This window comes from Mya arenaria, chromosome 6, assembly GCF_026914265.1.
Source record: "Mya arenaria isolate MELC-2E11 chromosome 6, ASM2691426v1".
Lineage (NCBI taxonomy): Eukaryota > Metazoa > Mollusca > Bivalvia > Myida > Myidae > Mya > Mya arenaria.
The window spans coordinates 68,316,986-68,335,592 of NC_069127.1; the positions used below are offsets into that span (position 1 = coordinate 68,316,986).

Here is an 18,607-nt window from a genome sequence, read left to right on the forward strand (position 1 = left end):
AATAATAGTTTATTTATTTTGACAATTGTCCCCCACTATTACGGACGGTATGATTATGTAGCAGCCGGCAAAATGAGTTCTAATTAACTTCGTACAAAGTCTCGGTCTGTTTTCAATACAAGTTGTGACGACCCTGGCATTGTTCTGATATACCAGTTTATAGGGTATGCTTTATTTAATTGAGCACTTCGATAATTGCATAATTCTAATAATAACTATTACCTTTCACGTGCAGTTCGAGGGGTGAAAGCGAAAAGGTTCTAAGTGACATTAAATAAAGAAGCAGATAGAACCTTTTCGCTTTCACCCCTCGAGTTGAAAACAAAGTTCCATAGGGAGAAGGAAACTGACTCGGGAAACGAGGTATTTTTTAATCCTTTTATTTCCTTTGGTTCTTGGGAAAAATGTATAAATAGGAAAATAAACAACAACAAATAAATCACAGTGTAATACACAAAATTAATACCTAATGGACAAATGGACAGTTACGAAGCAAACCACACTGCACCTCTGGTTGGGATATAATCACAAGATAAATTCTAGCAATAACACAAATTCTAAAATACGTGCATAGTTTCCTTAGTAACCATTGTGATTTTCGTTTTCTCACTCAAAGTTTAAATGCACAATTATACCATTTGAAATATTGGCACTTTTTTGCACGGTATTTATCCCACAATTATGAAACTAGGTTGTTTGTTCACAAAAAGTTCAAATTGAAGAATTCAATATTTGTTTTTAGAAAGTTTCATTGATAGAATGTTCTTTGATTGTTTGGGCGTCTATTTCTTGGCTGCAGCAAGTTCTTCTTCCCATTTCTTGATAGCCAGGACGCCATCCAACATTTCACGGACCGCTGCGTACTCGGTGAGCCCGAGACGTCGCTTGTTGGACAGATCGTACACGCCTCCCTCGCTCTCAGAGTGCTCGCCGTGGATGCCTGAAGATAGTTTCATAGGAAATTTAATATCAAACAAATGATACGGTCATCAATTCTTTTTGAGATCTTACTCAAGCTTTGACTGCTGAGATACCTATTTCAAGTTATGAAAACTCAAGGTTTATACGCTGTTCTGGTTATTCAATGGAAAATAAAATGTTATTTTAAAGATGCACTCTTTCTCCCAAATGATTTACGGCAATTTATACAATTGTTTTAATGCACCAAAAAGTATGAATAAAAGCCGAACACAATGGTTCTTATGAAGGATACCCAGTTAAATTTGAAATAATTGTGCAGAAAACACGGTATTTCTACCTTAAGAGAAGATAGAAGATCGCAGTATATCCTTAAGCATTCGCCAATAATTTAATATTTTTGCGTTTTTAGCTGTTTATATTTACAAAGTTACAGTCCTGTTATCAGTAATTAATATTTTCCCAAAAAATGCATTATTTAGTAAGTAGTTAGAGGTTTACCACTCAAAAATGTTGAGTCCTATTCATGTGTATGTATTGATTTGAATAAGAGTGTCACTTTAAGTATCTGATGTAAGAATTCACTGTTTATAATATTTCATTGTATTATGCTCCATTTTATCTCTCAAATATTTCTATATGGTCTCAAGCCATTAAAGAGGTGTTGCCTCCCTTACATCGATAGCCAAGCAAGCTAAGTTTATTTTAATATGGATACAATTATTGTTGAAGATACTGTATATATCATAAATTCACTACTTCATATCCTGAAGTGTTACGTCGCTAGTGATGACAGTGATAACCATTTTAAAGAATGATTGTGAATCTGCTTATGTCAATATAATGTAAATCTACATTAAACTTTTAAATTAAATATATTTAGTTGATCTACTGCTTAATTTGATAAGAATATAACCTTTATATTGATAACATTATAAGAGAAACACCGCAGTCTCACCTCTAGGCTGGATAGAAAATTTCTCGCAGAATTCCTTGAAGTTTGGCTGCTTGCATACGTTGGGAATGGCCATGTGGACGCTGGCACGTAGCGTGGTGCCAAGGTTGGACGGGCAGAATGTCAGGTAGCCGTATCCCTTACGCTTGGCGAACGTCAGTTTCTTCTCAAGCTCTCCGATGGCCTACAACAGAATGGTTATATATTATTATCAACCTAGATGTACTAGTATATATCCTTTCTTCGTCAATAAGAACTATGGCTTTTGCAGATATCGACGATAGCCTGTTTACAAACGATAATACCGGTACCTTTTACAAAACCACAGAAATTAATGTCATTTAAAAGTTGCAATAATTAAACGTGTGTCTGTTTTCCTCACTTAATCAATGATATGTTAGACATATACCCATGAAGTATTTATCAATATATTGATGTGCTGTTGTCTGTTTACACATTGGTGAACAACCATTATGTATATACACTTTGTACATCATTTATATACTATGCATTGAACTATGTATATTATGTACTGTGTGCATTGAATGTGTATTTATATGTAGAGATAAGCGTTAAAGCAAATTAACAAGTTTCAAGCTTATGACTCAGCTATTTTAGCCGTGTCTGTATTGTCATGTGTCTGTATTGTCATGTGTCTGTATTGTCATGTGTCTGTATTGTCATGTGTCTGTATTGTCATCGTGTATACACCTTTTACATTGAACGTTTGAAGATTTTGTCCGACTGCGACAGAAAGGCTATCACACCTTTTTAAAATGTTTTTTTTTTCATAAATAGGAGAGCTAACAATAACCGTTTCAAGAAAGACGAGTCGACGGAGACATAAGTGTGTGTGTGTGTGTGTGTGTGTGTGTGTGTGTGTGCGCGCGCGCGCGCGCGCGCGTGTGCGTGTGGAGACGTTACCTTGACGAGGCGCCTGTAGACCTGCCCCAGATCGCCACCCTTCTGCATAGATATGAGACGCAGGTGATCCTCCTCGTTCACCCAGGTCAGGAAGGTCTTGTCCTTGTTGTGGAAGATGCCACGTCCGATGTCCCAGTACTTGTAGCCGCCAGCATCGCCCAACACACTGAAAATAAGTTTGGACAACACTGATTTACCGGATAAAACTGTAACACTTATGTCTAAAGTTTAGGTAAAATAAACCATTTACACCAAACATCCATGATATTAATATACTCTTGAAACATTGTTGCCTTAACAGTAGTGCCAACCTCGCGGTAACAACAGTTCGCTATTGTCGAGTAGCAGCACAGCCGATTGACCTATATTTCAAAAGAAGAAATAAGTGCTTTTTGATGATATGTTTCCCTTCTTTTTGGTTAATTAAAATATATTTCGGTCTCAAAAGTTCTCTTTTGTGCATTTACAGTCAATACGTTCGACTGCAAAACCAATGGTGAGTGTAAACTAATGTCTTTTTTCCACCGAGTGTAAGACGAGAACTGTTAGCAAGTGTTGAAATTGAAGGACATGGGCGGACATGTCGTGGGTGTGTCTCGACACGTGAATATACTCGTTTAGTTTAAATTTCCAAAATAAGTTATGCCATTTTTTATTCTAAGATGGGAATAACATATATAATACACGCTATTATTTCAATGGAAATACTACTAGAGGGAACTGCTGACTCCAGGTTTTTATTACACAGGTACAGAGTGCCAGCAGGTGCGACAACAAAGGGGCATGGAAAATACCCCGAGTATATGAATGCTTATTGTACCAGTGCCAAACTGGCAGTCATATCAAGGTTGTCATAACGAAGTGCGTGTGTGGGTGCATGTATGTGTGTTTGTGTGTATCTGTGTACTAAAACTATATCAGCCAACAAAACTTTCTAACAATAATAGCTGTCGTAATTACATGAACTTGCGAGTGATGATTCTCAGTAAATGAACTACACTATAAGGATCAAATGAATGCATGCATGACCCGTTTATGGAAATAATATGGAGATGTATAGTCTACGAGAACAATGTTTTCAGAGAAATATGTACGAAAGAAGGACCACATACAATAACTAGCCGAATGATATAATTAAATGAAGCAACAGCAAAGGCCAACACAAAGGCCTTTAGGCCAACGCAAAGGCCAACACAAAGGCCTTTAGGCCAACACAAAGGCCAACACATGTATCCATATTGTCTATTACAATATCGAGCGACGGGAAGTAAATGGACAACACGTAGGCCATTACCAGGACGAGCAACCGCAAAACACACCACTAATGAATACTCACTCGTCGTCGTTCCTGAAGAGGAAGTGGTCCTGGATGAGTTGGTTCTGCTGTTCGGGTGTCATCTTGGCTAGCGGATAGTATTGGCCGGCCAACTCGCCAGACAGTGTCGACAGCGCCGCTACAGTGTCCGCCTCCATGTTCTCGAAGTCCTAGAAAAGGGCAAGGGTTAATACTGACTACTCAGAGATGTGTGCACAGTATCGGAACAGAACAGAGGTTAAGCGATTACATATTCTAACACGGCGAAACTTGAGACGTTGAATTTAGCAAAATGAAACATACGTTGTAGTTACATGAACCGACTTTTATTTAATCAGTATCGTGATATAAGTTCTACAATAAGTGTCTACAAGTTGTTATATTTAAGTCATTGTCTTACTACATTAACTATACGATTAGTACTTTCTTAAGAACACATTTGTTTTATTTATTGGCTTTATTCATGTTTTCAAATACATGTCGTACACTACGCGAACGAACCTCAGAGGAGCAGGCGGGTGAGAAGGGATACTTTGTGTGAGATCGGGCTACGCGGATACGTGTAGAGAGCACCATCTTGTTCTCGGGGTCGATATTCTCGAGCTTGGACATCTCATCTTCCGTGCCGAACGTGGGCTCGGGGTGGTTGATTTTGTCTACCTTGTGGTACGCCAGGATCACGGGGTTGAAGACTTCCTCAAACGTCGTGTAGGCGTCAGGGTCACACGCATAGATACCAACCTTGCTGCCTTCGTGAAGACAGCCTGAAATAAAAACGAAAATGATATTTGATAACAATATTGGGATACTGCCGTCGCTGTACCAGAGCAACGTTTCAATGTACAGTCAAACCTGGTTGAACGGTCACCTGGTTTAAATGGCCACCTGCCTTAACGGGCCATTCCAAATTCCCCCCGTACGTTTGTACTATATAATGTACGTGCATTAAGCGGCCAACTCTCTAACGCGGCCACGGCCACTAATTTTTGTGCCCATGAAGCCATATAATCACTAATTAGCGGCCACTTATCCCTTTTCACTGACACTTCCGCTTATAATTTTTTCCAATATACAGCTTAAATTACGTATAGAAGTTTACGGAATCAAAGATTTTGCTTTATATTCAGTACTAGTATATGTCAAACACCTAAATTCACGAATGAAATAATCATAGTACTGAGATTACCAACATTACGAATTCAACGCTTACGCAATTCTAAGAAATACTAAGTCAAAACTGCCAAAATTAACGTCATTTTTAAGTAATTTTGATTCCAATGTGAATTCTTATATATCACAAACATGTTTTAGCGCCACTTTACGCAAACTTACGCACCGGAGTTGATGCAGTGAGCGATGGTGCCTCCAAGTGTCGTCTTCTTGTCCTTGAGTTTTTCGTAGACAGGTGTAAGGAACTTCTTCATGAGAGATTGGGAATTGCCCTTTTGCAAAATGTCCCACAGCTCACCAATCGGCTTCGGCATCCTGGTAAAATGTATCACACAAAATGAAAGAACTGGCAGACATTTTGTTTCCGGTTGAAATCATCATACTGTGACGACAAGAACTATTGTAAACCGTTTTTCCTCACAGATGTTCGCTAAGGACCAAAATGTTAGTTAAATAAATGAAACGCAAAACACTTGACTTGAATATACTTTTCTTAAACGAAAAATGAAGACTGAAATTTATTTCACCCAATTTTCACATACAGCATTTTTTCCCAAGCGACGCAGCCCCGAGTAAAAGTATCATTTTCTGTGATCACAGTGAAATAAATTTGGATCTTACATCGACCAAAATTAAACTTGTGTTTCTTTCACTCTTATAATGTAAGATTTTTTTTTCAATTTTACTGGTATCAAGAGGATAATCGCATGAGAAGTATAACGTCATGACGTCATTTTAAGAAGTTTTCAATCATTTTCAAACCGACACAGTATACGCTACATAACATGGGAACCAAAATAATGTAAGAGCAGTGAAAGTAACAATATTGTTACACTGAAGTACAAACACACACGATGTTTCTCATTATGACAGAAAATCTGAAAAAAAACTTTGTTTTACGAAAATGAAAAATTTTGCTTTGCGTGATCACTCGGTGACATTAATTTCAATCTTACACCGTAATTCCACAGGTGCAAGTTATTTTTTTTTATTATAAAAAAACAACAATAAACCCCTCGCAATGTTGTTCTAGATACCTCGGGGAAACCTTGATGCCGTTTCCTTTGGACTGTGATCCTAGCCTTCGAGATACTTTTGCAGAGCAAATCTAACCTAGGAACATATCGCTCTGAGGATTTTTTGATGAATCGGCTCCGCGGAGGAACGTGAAAAGATCGTTGCCAATGTGTACAATCTCACTTTATTTACACTATTCGACAAGACACGACTCCAATCAAGGGTGAAGTACCCAAAGACGGCCCGTGGACCGAGTGCTTACACGCGTGCCTAGATCTTACCAAGTAGTGCTTACCACTTGGAGCTAAGTGGAACACTATCATTGCGTACCACATGGACCTAGTGCATACCACTTGGAACCAAGTGGAACACTACCATTGCCTACCACATGGACCTAGTGCTTACCACATAGACCTAGTGCTTACCACATGAACCAAGTGCTTACCAGGTGAGTTTGGCCTCCTCGGCGATGATTGCGAGGACACCATCCTTCATGGTCTTCACGGCTTCATACTCGGTGAGGCCGAGACGCTGTTTGTTGGAGATGTCGTACACCCCTCCCTTGCTCTCAGAATGCTCTCCGTGCACGCCTATAAACGGAACCATCCACCAACGATTAGTTGCGCACATATATTTTAACCTTTTCGGACGTTATCCGTAATTCAATTTAAAACTTCAAATGAAAGTTCCGTGTCTTATATGCAGGGAGTTTCTTAACGGTTAAAAAGGTAGTAAAAAATAAACATGTTATAATCCTTACTGATCTCGTGGTAAGAGGAAAATAAAAGCGAATTGCCGTTAGATTCATTTAATCGTCCGGTTTGTTTTCATTACATTGGTCATGGACTTCATTCAAGCTCTGATTATAAATATACAAGTACGTTCAGATTTCATATTTGATAGGTTTATAGATAATTCACTTGGGTTTTCAGATAGTTTAGTATGGCAAGCAATTGTAACCAATGTATGAATCATTCCTACAAACAGGTCAGACGAACAACATGTATGAATCCAATTAATATCATGTCAAGTTTTTATAAAGCGTTGGATGTTAATGTTACTAATTTAATGGAGTTTGGACATGTATGCTTTGGCGCGTGTTGAATCAAATAAACCGACGTGAGGTTTATCCGGCATATCTTTAAGTTCAGGGCTAGATTTTACAAAGGGGGTCAAGTAATCCCTGAACAAACATGGAATGCGAGTCTTGTTTTTTAAACAAGTAAATCTACATGAAAAATGAGGGGGTAATTTATTCTGTGCAAAAAAAGAACCGCTTACTGAAACCGATAAGTATGGAGGCCAAGAACAAAAAGGTGGTTTGGCTGTATGCATTTATAGACGGTTGGTGCACAGAATCTTGGCAGCAGTTTTTTTTCTAATTTAGCAATTGCCAAAGCATACTGTTTGTACATCCTAGCCTATTGTGTTCAAACAATGCAGTGCCGGTTGACTTTCATAAAAATGCAAAAAAAACCATAGTATTCTTTTATCTAAATAATTAATAACTACGGTTTAACACTGGGAACTGTTTTTTTGTTGATTGCATAAGCCTCTATTTTAAATGCGGATAATCTGTCTGTACTCAAAGAGCTTCGATTTGAACTCATGAAGGTTCATGATTATTGATAATCTCATTCATTCCAATAGATGCAAACCAGTTTTCGTCTCCGTTTTTCTTACATTTTTTCTTAATATTTCCGTTATTGGGACATCGGTTTAAAGGATTTTGCGAGTGTAATTGCTCGAAGAGGAAATCAACATTTAAACGCATTGAACCAGAACACGCCCCCTACCTCTGGGCTGCAGCTTGTATTTGTCACAGATATCCTTGAGGACCTTGGGGTCCTTGCTGAGCATGGGCACGCGGACGTGGACACTGGCACGTAGGGTGGTGCCCAGGTTGGTCGGGCAGAACGTCAGGTAGCCCAGACCGTCCTTCTTGGCGAACTTCATCTTTGTCTCCATGTGCCTGATGGCCTGAAAGATACGTAGTTTGGATATTTAAGCCCATTTTAGTCAATGTTGAAAAAATACACATTTTTTCTTAACCCTAGAACTGGGCTTTGTTTAAATTATAAATGCCAGAGGGATTGGACGGACATTGATGACCTAACTTGTGAATGTTTTCTTTTTGAAAAGTCAGACTCTGACATTCACGTTGCACTCTGTAATGTCTTTTACTTGAAGAAATATTTGCAAACATATGTTTATGTAAGCTAACACATTAAATGTGAAGAGATGCTCCAAGCTGTATTATCTGAAGCGAAGCCATACAGAGCGCTGGAATGCATCTTGGCAACACTAGCAGAAAGTAAACAGTTAAGCGCGTATTGATCTCTTCAATTCTGAAGTGTCATTCAAGAAAGATAATGAAAACAAGTTGTGACAACCAATTTTTTTATAAAGATGTATACTAAATACTTAAAAGAATTGCTTAAAAGATGCATGCAATAAAAGAAACCAAGATCATAAAATGTTTTTTTTCTACCAGAAAGGACGAACAAGCATATTTTTTTCTCCTAATTGGATAAATAGCATAGCGTTGCAGTTATGAAAACAAGGCTTATTATGAGCTTATTAACACTAGCATACCGTCTATTTTCACCAGAATCATGACTTTGTGTATTAGATTTTATGTACATATCAATGATAGGCTTGGCTTAATGGCAAATCGCTGAAAACGTTTGCAGAACGCCACAGCCGCTAAATCTTCTGATCAGATAAATAGACGACTCACATCAACAAGGCGCTTGTAAACCTCCCCGAGGTTGCCGCCCATTTGCATGGAGATGAACCGGAAGTGGTCCTCTTCGTTCAGCCATGTGAGGAAAGTCTTGTCCTTGTTGTGAAAGATGCCTCTTCCGGTGTCCCAGCAGCTGTAACCGCCAGCGTCCCCAAGCACACTGTAATGCAGCACTGGTCATCAATTACAACGTCAAGTGAACAAAATATTTGCAAGCTTAGGTTACTAAGTTAGTTAGGTCATTACGTTTAGGACGCCCTTTTACCAGAAGGGGGGTGAACCCCTTCGAGCATGATAAAATTGCTAGGTAAATTAGAACTCTATTATCATGTACATTAAACTTTGTAATTTAATGTTCCTTTCATGCTTTGAATCCAATGACATTCTTTAAATGGAAACAATAGAAACTCGACTTTTAAAATGTGGTCAATGACATAAACAGACACCACTGGCGTATGTTCATTCGTCCCCAGCGCCAGTAAATGCCACTTACTCGTCGTCTGCGCGGAAGAGGAAGTGGTCCTCAATCATCTTCTGCTGCATGCCCTTGTCCATTCCGCGGAGGGGGTAGTAGGTTCCGGAAAGATTTCCGGTCAGAGTGGACAGACCCTCGCACGCAAGCTTCTCCATCTTCTCGAAGTGCTGCACGGGAAAATGTATCAGTAAGTTGATTTCAATGTTTGTTCATCTAATAAACGGTCTTCCGTCAAATGTCTGAATTACGAGCCATACTATTTTTTTATATTTGAAATAAACAAATTTGCTGAAAGGACAATCATGCATTTTTCGAGGGAAAGTGGCTTTAAAAGATCTGGATCTATAATACGCCCCATACATCTAGCGCCGCTAATTGTCAACTGATATTGATTCCTAAAAACTACGTTCTTAGTAAACTGTAATTAGTACTTTCACTCGTTAATACTATAAGCCAGTCACGAGTTATATAAATAAAACCATTACTTCAATGTAATATAATTGAACGAGACAGAAACCCAGGTTAACCACACACATAATTGGTTCCAACGCTTGGCATTGATCATAAGCCAACATTGCGCTTGTATTATACACATTATATCATTATATGATCAATAGACTTGCACGCCTGATATACAATTTATGTTAACGCTTATGAAGTTCCACCTTATTGAAAAAAAAAACTGCAGTGGTAGTCGTCTTTTCAAGACGAGATCGATCAATCTCAAAGATCACACTCATTCGCGTACCATCAGGTAGTGTTGGATTAATTCGCACTCGTGAAATAAAAGAATCATACGAGTATCTGATGATACTCCATATAATGAACAAAATACTAATGTTAAAAAATAAATAAAAGCACCCATAACATTTACCTCTTTCTTGGCGGCTGGGGGGAATGGCATGCCCTCGTGAGAGCGCGCCATTCGGACGCGGGTGGAGACGACGAACTGACCGGAGGGGTCAAGGTCCCCTAGGCTTGCAATCTCGGCGTCGGTGCCGAATGTAGGCTCCGGGTGTTTCACGGTGCCATTGGGGTTTCCGGTGTGGTAGTCCTGGATGACCAAGTTGAAAAGCTCCGCGTAGCCGGGATCCGCGTAAGCAGATGGGTCACACGCGTAGATTCCAACCTTGCTGCCCTCATGGAGAGCCCCTAAAATAGCAATTAGGGATATAAAGGTAAATAGGATACTTGGTTGGTACACACACATTGATATATTTATTTTGAATGGTCGAACTGTCTTATGGCCTAACCCTATAGTGGGTGAAATTTCAAAACCCCGGGATGTCTCTATACAGTAACATGTGTTTCTATATTCGTACATTGTATTATATTGATCCATAAGAGTTTTCTATCAAATGCCTTCAGATTAAGACAACCTGCGACATGCACTTAATGTGTATCATTGTAATGAATCCATGGGCATCAATGTTAATTTATCATACGTCGATAACAGGAGTGATAACGAGAAGGGCGAATGAGTTCATAATCCGGATGCAGATTGAAATTTATTTCAACATGATTTGTACTCATCAGCAATCATTCGATTTTGTCAGACCAATTAAAATGTATTTACATGTATATGAACATTTGCTTTAGAACTATTTTTCTAATCCTCTTACGTGTTGAAGTCGTTACTCAATCAATACCGATACATTCAGCTGAATATGAATAAATCGAATAAAAGCCATTTTCCTGATTCTGGTAAAAATGACACAATTGTCTATCAGGAATAGATGAAAAAGTTGCCTCATAGATCCACAATATCGATTCGTAATGGATAAACAGAAAATGCCTCAGAGGCCCAAATAAATCGCTGGGTTATAAAAAGGTTATCGGAGTTAAATTGCTTATGTAAACTTGAATCAATGCCTTTGAATGAACAAATACATGCTGTAAAACGTTTCATAACCAGCCAGAAATGTAAGAATAAACTCCATGGAAGACAGCAGACGATATCGTTTTATAAATATATTTAGTACAAACAATAGAGATTTCCTAGTAAAATGTAAGTCTTCAATACGCCGCTTAAAAGTGCCTCCGGGAAACTTTTTTCTGAACTTCATATTACCTGGATAAAAAGGCTGCTAGGATACGGGTTGTACTATTGAATAAATAGACGGCATTCCTTTTCCAATATTCCCAAGACGCAAGGATGTTTGTCAGAATTAAATTGCAGCCGGGAAAATTAACGTTTTCCTGATGTGTTTAGTAGGAGTGTATTTGCCAGAAAATACACCAGCGTGCAAAAATTTCAAGGCTGAAAAAATATATGCCCCGTATACCTGTGCTTGTTATTTATATAACATACTAACGTATAAAGAAGATTTTTGGCGTACAATTACTAAACATGTAAAGACTATACAAGAGTTTAGGATAAGTTGTGCCAAAAACCTGCTATCATTCGGAATCATTTTTTCCCAGCTCATTAATAAATGTAAATCTGTATGTTTGTACAAAGACTATTGGTGACAGAAGGTCAGAGATTCTTGTTCAAAATGAAACATTCTACAAGTATTGTAGTGAATTATACGGCGTATGGCTTTGACTTGGCAGGTGTCACCGGCTTTCGTGTAAATGACAAGACTGGTTTAACGACCCTATGTCGGCATTTTAAATTTTATATAGATTCCTTATTAACAGATATCATGAGTTTTAAGGCTTGCAGCGCTGTTTCACATATTGATCATCGACGTTTTTTGTGCAAATTCTAGTGACTCAAGTAGGCTTTGAATCGATGATATTTAAAACATAAAGCTAATCCCCTTATAATACGTGTTGTAACATTAAGCGAATAAAATGTTAGTGTACGTCACTGATTAATAGTTTAACCAAAGTAAGTATGTAATATGATATTAACTCGCTCAACATTTTAAATATTCAGGCTATAATCTACTTAATACTGGAGTGATATGTAGGTTATAGGAGTCAAGCCGTATACATGTATTCAAGTACTGCCTATACAGGTTTTGTGCCCGAAAATCAAACGTCCGCTAGACTATATTATATAATGATAGCCCCGAGATTGAACGTTATGTGCAATATAAATATATACATATATCACAAACTAACCATTAACCATAGACATGAAGTTTAAAACATTAAATTTAAAATACAAGACATTCATGTCATTTATATCAAGCAGGCAACTGATTAGATAGGATGGTTTGTCACATTACACTTGTACTGACCTTGGTTTCAACCGGAGGTTAAATATGATGAAATCAACAGAACGAACGTTACAAGTATGCATCTTGAGAGGGAGACTTCAATGTGTAATTACTGAAAGGGGAACGGCGGAAACCGCATCGTCTGGTGTGTACGTGTTTAACACCATGCGTGACATTTGAACAGATTCAAACGCTCGAGTTTAAGACGATATTTTGTGAGTCATTTGACAGTAAATAGCACTGCCATATTCATGGTCTCTAAATAATCAAGAATGAATGAATGTTTCCTGTATCTGAAAACCAATACACCAAACTTCTCTTTCATGGAATAGTTTCACAACCCCGCCGCTGTAGGCACGACATATCGCAGACAGAAGTGTGTTCTCATTGATTGTTCGGTATAACATTGAAGAGAAATTTATGGCAGCCTTATTATTCGCCAAAAATGTCACTGAGTATCAAATACGTTATCTGTCTGATCAATGTCATTTCGAATGTCAAATGCTTACACACGTGCAAAGATATGCGAAGTAAAAACCAAAGTATAAATCTTATCAACTTGCGTCGACTATAAAACAACGAAACAAAAATAAGGTCAAGCAAGGTCAGTCATTGACTCTCCGGATCTGGTTACAAAATCGATTAAATCTCTTAAACTAACTTACAACTAAACACAATGGACCTTTGCTCGATCAGCGCATATTCCTATATCAAGAATACGTCCTATTATTTGACTATAATACTAGAAAACAAAATCTAAAATCTGAAAAAATATGCAAGTTTTTACCTGAGCTCATACACTGGGCAAGGGTTCCTCCAAGACTGGTCGGCTTATCCTTGAGGGCCTTGTAGCGATCCTCCGTCAGGTGCTTCTTTAAGAGGGAGGCGGATTTCCCCTTCTGTAAGGAACTCCAAAGGTCCTCAACCGGCTTTGAATTCCACTGACATCTCCATTTGTCCTCGCTCGACATTTTGTTCTGTGTTGTTTGCTGGCCCGCGCTCGACTGAGGATCTAGCTGATCAACGTATTTTCTGTACATTGTAAAAACCTGGACGTGAGCCGAAAATGTACGAGTGGTTATAGGTAAAATCCGATCTGCCTCGCTAGTGGTTACCAAGAGAGCGCGTCACTGGTTAAACTTCGCTATTGGTTATCTAATGTTTATGTACAAAATTCAAGTTTTTTTTCATTCAAAAAAAGCACGTGTTTCTTGAGTTTTCTACGGTTCTTATTAAGAAAACAATGTGTATCCAAGTCCAAAGTATACACTGACAAACTTTCAAACCGGTTGTTCGGTTCGATCCAATACACATGAAGTATTGGATATTTGGATAAGAAATAATGAATAAGTATAGAATGCCAATCGCTGGCTGTTATCTAAAGCTTTATTGTAGCAAACTAAAATCGTTGAAAATTGATCGCATTTTATACAATTTGTATTTAATGGTTATACTTTAAACTGAATGATATTGAAGAATAAAGATACACATTAATCAAACCTTGTGATGGCAAATTATTTATTGTATATCATAAAGAGGACATTGAAATTCTCAATCTAGTCTGAACGCCATGGTTCAGAAATGCATTATTTAATGTATGACAGGATATTCAACGAATTTACCATGTTAGCATATTTGTACAATCCGCTATCATTTTAAGAAAGATAGCGTTGGCCGATTTTTTTTTTCAATATAGAAGGGAAGTAAATGCATTAAACACTAGTTCCCACCCATCCGCAGTTGTCTTTCTTTCTGGGTTGTCCACGTCCACCGAAGCACAAGAACATTGGAGCATCACTGGGCTTGTGTCTGATTTGAAAATAAAAATAATAGCAATGTTCAATACCAGAGCTTCCTTTTTTACATTCTAAATGCTGTAGAATACTGTCTTCAATATCAATGTCAACATCCAAAACATCAAGGGTGAAATTTGTTAAATTTGTTTGAATGTTATTTGTATAAAAACAGTATTTTTAACCAATTGATTCAGTAACGAAGAACTATATATTTTCCAATGCTTAACTAAACACGTTATTAATCATTCTCATTTTCCATTACTAATTAAATGATATAAAACAAAATAATAAGTTTTTCATATAAAAAAATAAAAGCAATGTTTTAGCCCTTTTTTAAATGGGAAATTTGTGGCAACGTAGCTATTATTTCAAGCACCCAAATATAATAGCCAATATTAACACGAATCATGTGTTTTTCATCATTATAGTCAAATGAGTTAAACAATAAAATGCATTAAAATTAAAAACCTTTTTTTTGCATCAACCTTGAATGTAACAATCCATTTTGACAGAATTTCATGATTTGTATGGATCATCTCCCAATAGCTCATTGAAAAGCTCTGGTACTCATTTAAGAAATTACGGAGCATGTTATTAAAAACAAAAACAAACGCTTTGCACAGTGATGCTCCAATTCTTTCCAAATGTTCCGCCTATGTATGGTAATCAACAAACATGTTACATCTTTATCATCAAACAAATAGTGCTTGCATTGCACGACATTAATATATCAGACATTGTGAGACAGTTCTACAGTATGTCAAAAATGTAGAAGATAACATTTAATATAAAAGTTTTCTGTTTCTGCATTGAGTTACGTTTACCCTGTAAGCTGATATTAAAAAGCAATTGCAATACAAATTTACACACCTTTTTTAAAAAAGAGAAAAGTCCAGCTCCGAAGAAACGCCTTAAAACCCTAGCAATAAGCAGTAGTAAGTAAGCAAAGGTCAACACTGGTTGTGTTTACAAACAAAGAAAATTGATGTCATTTCCTGTTCAAATTGACGTCATTTCCGTTTGAAACAGTCAACGTCGAAACAGTACATTGTTCCGCGCAATCTCCCACGCATTGAGCTCGCTTTTACTCGGTCTTTGTTATGCGATAGGTAGTTTCGATGGAAGTACAAGTTTTCTCGAGAAAACATCACATTTAGGCATTCTAAAAAACCCCATTAATTTTAGTGCACACGCCAATGATTTTGAACCAGATGAGTGCATTGGCTTAAATTCCTCTCCTAATAGCTCGGGGCATGCATTCCTACCATATGTACCGATCTTAAAGTGACACTCTTATTCAAAATCAATACAAACACATGTATAACAAACAAATAACAAATTAAACTCGGTATCCTTCATAAGCACCCTTGTTTTCGACATTTTTTCATCCTTTTTGGTATATTAAAACAATTGATTTGTTAACAGATAAAAAGATAAAACCTTTATAAATGTTTTATTTTGAATTAATAGCTACATGGACACAAATTCCCTAAAGGGAAATAAGAGGGCCATGATGGCCCTAAACGCTCACCTAAGCAAAGGGCCACAACTCTTTGATAAAGCATTGATAAAAATGTTGCAATTTAAACATATCTTTACTGATGACGATTCCTCGTTTAATATTTGTACAGGGTCATGCAATGAAGCTAACTGTAAAGTTTCATTGAAGAACGAACTTAAGACGAGTCACGCGCAACAACGCGCCACTTCTTATTTCAATTATTGTGTGGTTTATGAGAAACATGTTATGCCATTTCAATAAAGCGCAATCAAATATATATCTTTGTAAGACTTTTAATTAAAACTGAAAATAATTCATCGTTAAAAAAAAAAATATTTTTAGTTATTTTTGGTGTAATTGTACAAAGATCGTTTTCTACGTCATTTTTTCCACAAATTGATAAATTTAGATATGCAAGAAAAAATATCGATCATGTTTTTCCGGTCCGGATCGAAAAATCCGACCCTCGGGCACGCTGCGTGGCCGGGAACTCGGCAAGCCTCGTTACCGGCTTACGCACGTCCCTCGGGTCTGATTTTTCTATCCGTACCGGAAACAGATGATAGATACTTATAATCAAATGACGCCACAATGAAGCGGAAAAATTCAATCACTTCAAATCGCTTAAACGTAATATTAAACACTTGTGACAACAATGCATTTAACATATCATAAATATACACTTTCTAACAAGTTGATTTAAGTTTTTCGGTGCCTACTCACACAACACAATATAACAGTAACAAGATAAACAATTTTCAATAAGATTCGCGACCCGAACATTTCCGAAGATGCTGCGTTTATCGGATGATAATGGCAATTGCCAAAAGGCAGTTCATTTAAGGAAGGGAGGTAGAGGTGTAAATAAATAAATTGTAAATGCGTTATTCTTTAATTATGTCACCATATTTCGACACTCAAATTAATCCAACCCATTACAAAATGTGTCGTTTGTCAAGAAAGGGGTGCTCCCCCCCCCCCCCCCCCCTCCGCGAACAAGTACTAGTTATCTAGAATGCCGGTGTTCCGAACATTTTTTGTGTTCACTGTGTACCCCCTTAATAACGCGTACCATCTACAGTGCGATTTACGAACAAAAGTAACAATGCTTCAATTTATCGAAGAAGATACCTACTCTTCCTTAGTACTCCAACAGCAAAGCATTTTTTACAGAATATCCGAGGCTACACACGCAATACAAATCCAGTCCTCAACTATGAATTTCACATAAAATGAAATTAGCTAGTTACTAGTAGCAAAGGACTTATATAACACTTAAAAGATAAGCTAGGTTTCCGTCCGTCTGGTTTGTTAGTAAAACAGTTGTGAAGTGATATTATGTATTCAGAAACTTCACGCCCTCACATATTAATTAGATTTATACCCGACAAAATGCATACAGCCGGGTGTCGTATTACGGTAGATGAGGATTGATTTAAGGATGAATGGTATGGAGCATCCCCCTCCCTGTATGTTCTAAATGTTTTCATCACCATGTCTGCTGATAAACAATGAACTCGGGTGAACTTGCAGCATTTCAAACTTGTCTTATTTTCATGTCAGGCTTTTAAAGGGGCATGATCAAGTTTGGTGCCATAAAGATATTTTCAATTAAAAAACACTATAATGTTTAACTCATTTGACTGTACAGTTATCATAAAAACTTACAAAAAACATACGGTTTGTGTACAAATGAAATTTTTAAGTGATATTTTGGCGCCTTTTTAAAGTGGGGACTTTGTGACCACGTGGCTATTAATTAAAAATAAATACCTTTTGAAGAATGTTGTTTTAACCGTTCAAAATTAATATCCTTTAATTTTTGTTTTGATCGTTAAAATCCAAATACTTTGACATAACAATGCAATAATTATGTTTTGCATCAACAAATCGTGTGCCCCTTTAAAACCGTTCACATTAAGTATGCATGTCCGGAACCCTGAAGGTCACCTAAAAACCATCTATATAATGTTCGTTTTTCAATCTGTCAAAGATTCCTTTTAACCCCCGGATAAGGTGTATGTAGACAACAGACATTCCAACAGACGGAAAAAGTCTGGGGTCCGATTCAGATAATTTCAAACATCACAGATAGCATTTTTCATTTCCTCAACTTTCTGCTATACTTGGATGAATTAAGAGTAATTCTTATACAACGACAAACCTATGCGATTTTCCAACGACACATTTTCGATTTTCCTATTTTTTCAAATGGTCAATGGTTCTTCACTGTAGTGGTTATTTTTTGCGATGGACGATTTAGTCAAAAACACGGACTGATAGCTCGTTGTGTTTATTTTTCGCACGGATGCTGACACAGACATACATGTACACGGAACCGCCTTTGTGACAACTATGTCTCGTTCACCGCAAGCGGGCTCGACAGAAATGTCCGTTCGGAGAGATACACTGCCTCATCACAATAAACCTTCATGGAAAGTTATTTTGAAAATCCTATAATGCATGGTTAGGATAAACCCCGGATATTTGAACTCTTAGCGTGACCTTGACCTGTGAGGTACAGACCTGGGTCATGTGCGCGACACGCCACCTCATCATGGTCAACCTTCATTACAAATGTTTAGAAAATGCTATAATGCATGATTACATGGACAGTAGG

General features: G+C 37.4%; 1 protein-coding gene across 2 annotated transcripts; it reads right to left on the reverse strand.

Moving 5' to 3' along the window:
• Positions 1 to 364: 364 nt before the first annotated feature.
• Positions 365 to 17,166, reverse strand: LOC128238991 (taurocyamine kinase-like). Of its 2 annotated transcripts, none has more exons than XM_052955386.1 (13): positions 17,123 to 17,166; positions 13,478 to 13,722; positions 10,395 to 10,672; positions 9,539 to 9,687; positions 9,040 to 9,205; positions 8,096 to 8,279; positions 6,745 to 6,889; positions 5,449 to 5,597; positions 4,614 to 4,876; positions 4,134 to 4,282; positions 2,798 to 2,963; positions 1,877 to 2,057; positions 365 to 940 (listed from the first exon to the last, which is right to left on the reverse strand). In XM_052955386.1, the coding sequence occupies exons 1-13, from the start codon at positions 17,149 to 17,151 to the stop codon at positions 783 to 785; spliced, it is 2,262 nt and encodes a 753-aa protein (XP_052811346.1). In that variant the 5' UTR covers positions 17,152 to 17,166; the 3' UTR covers positions 365 to 782. The 2 variants fall into 2 exon arrangements, with proteins under 2 accessions (XP_052811346.1, XP_052811345.1); XM_052955385.1 differs by lacking the exon at positions 17,123 to 17,166 and adding an exon at positions 14,421 to 14,499.
• Positions 17,167 to 18,607: the final 1,441 nt, after the last annotated feature.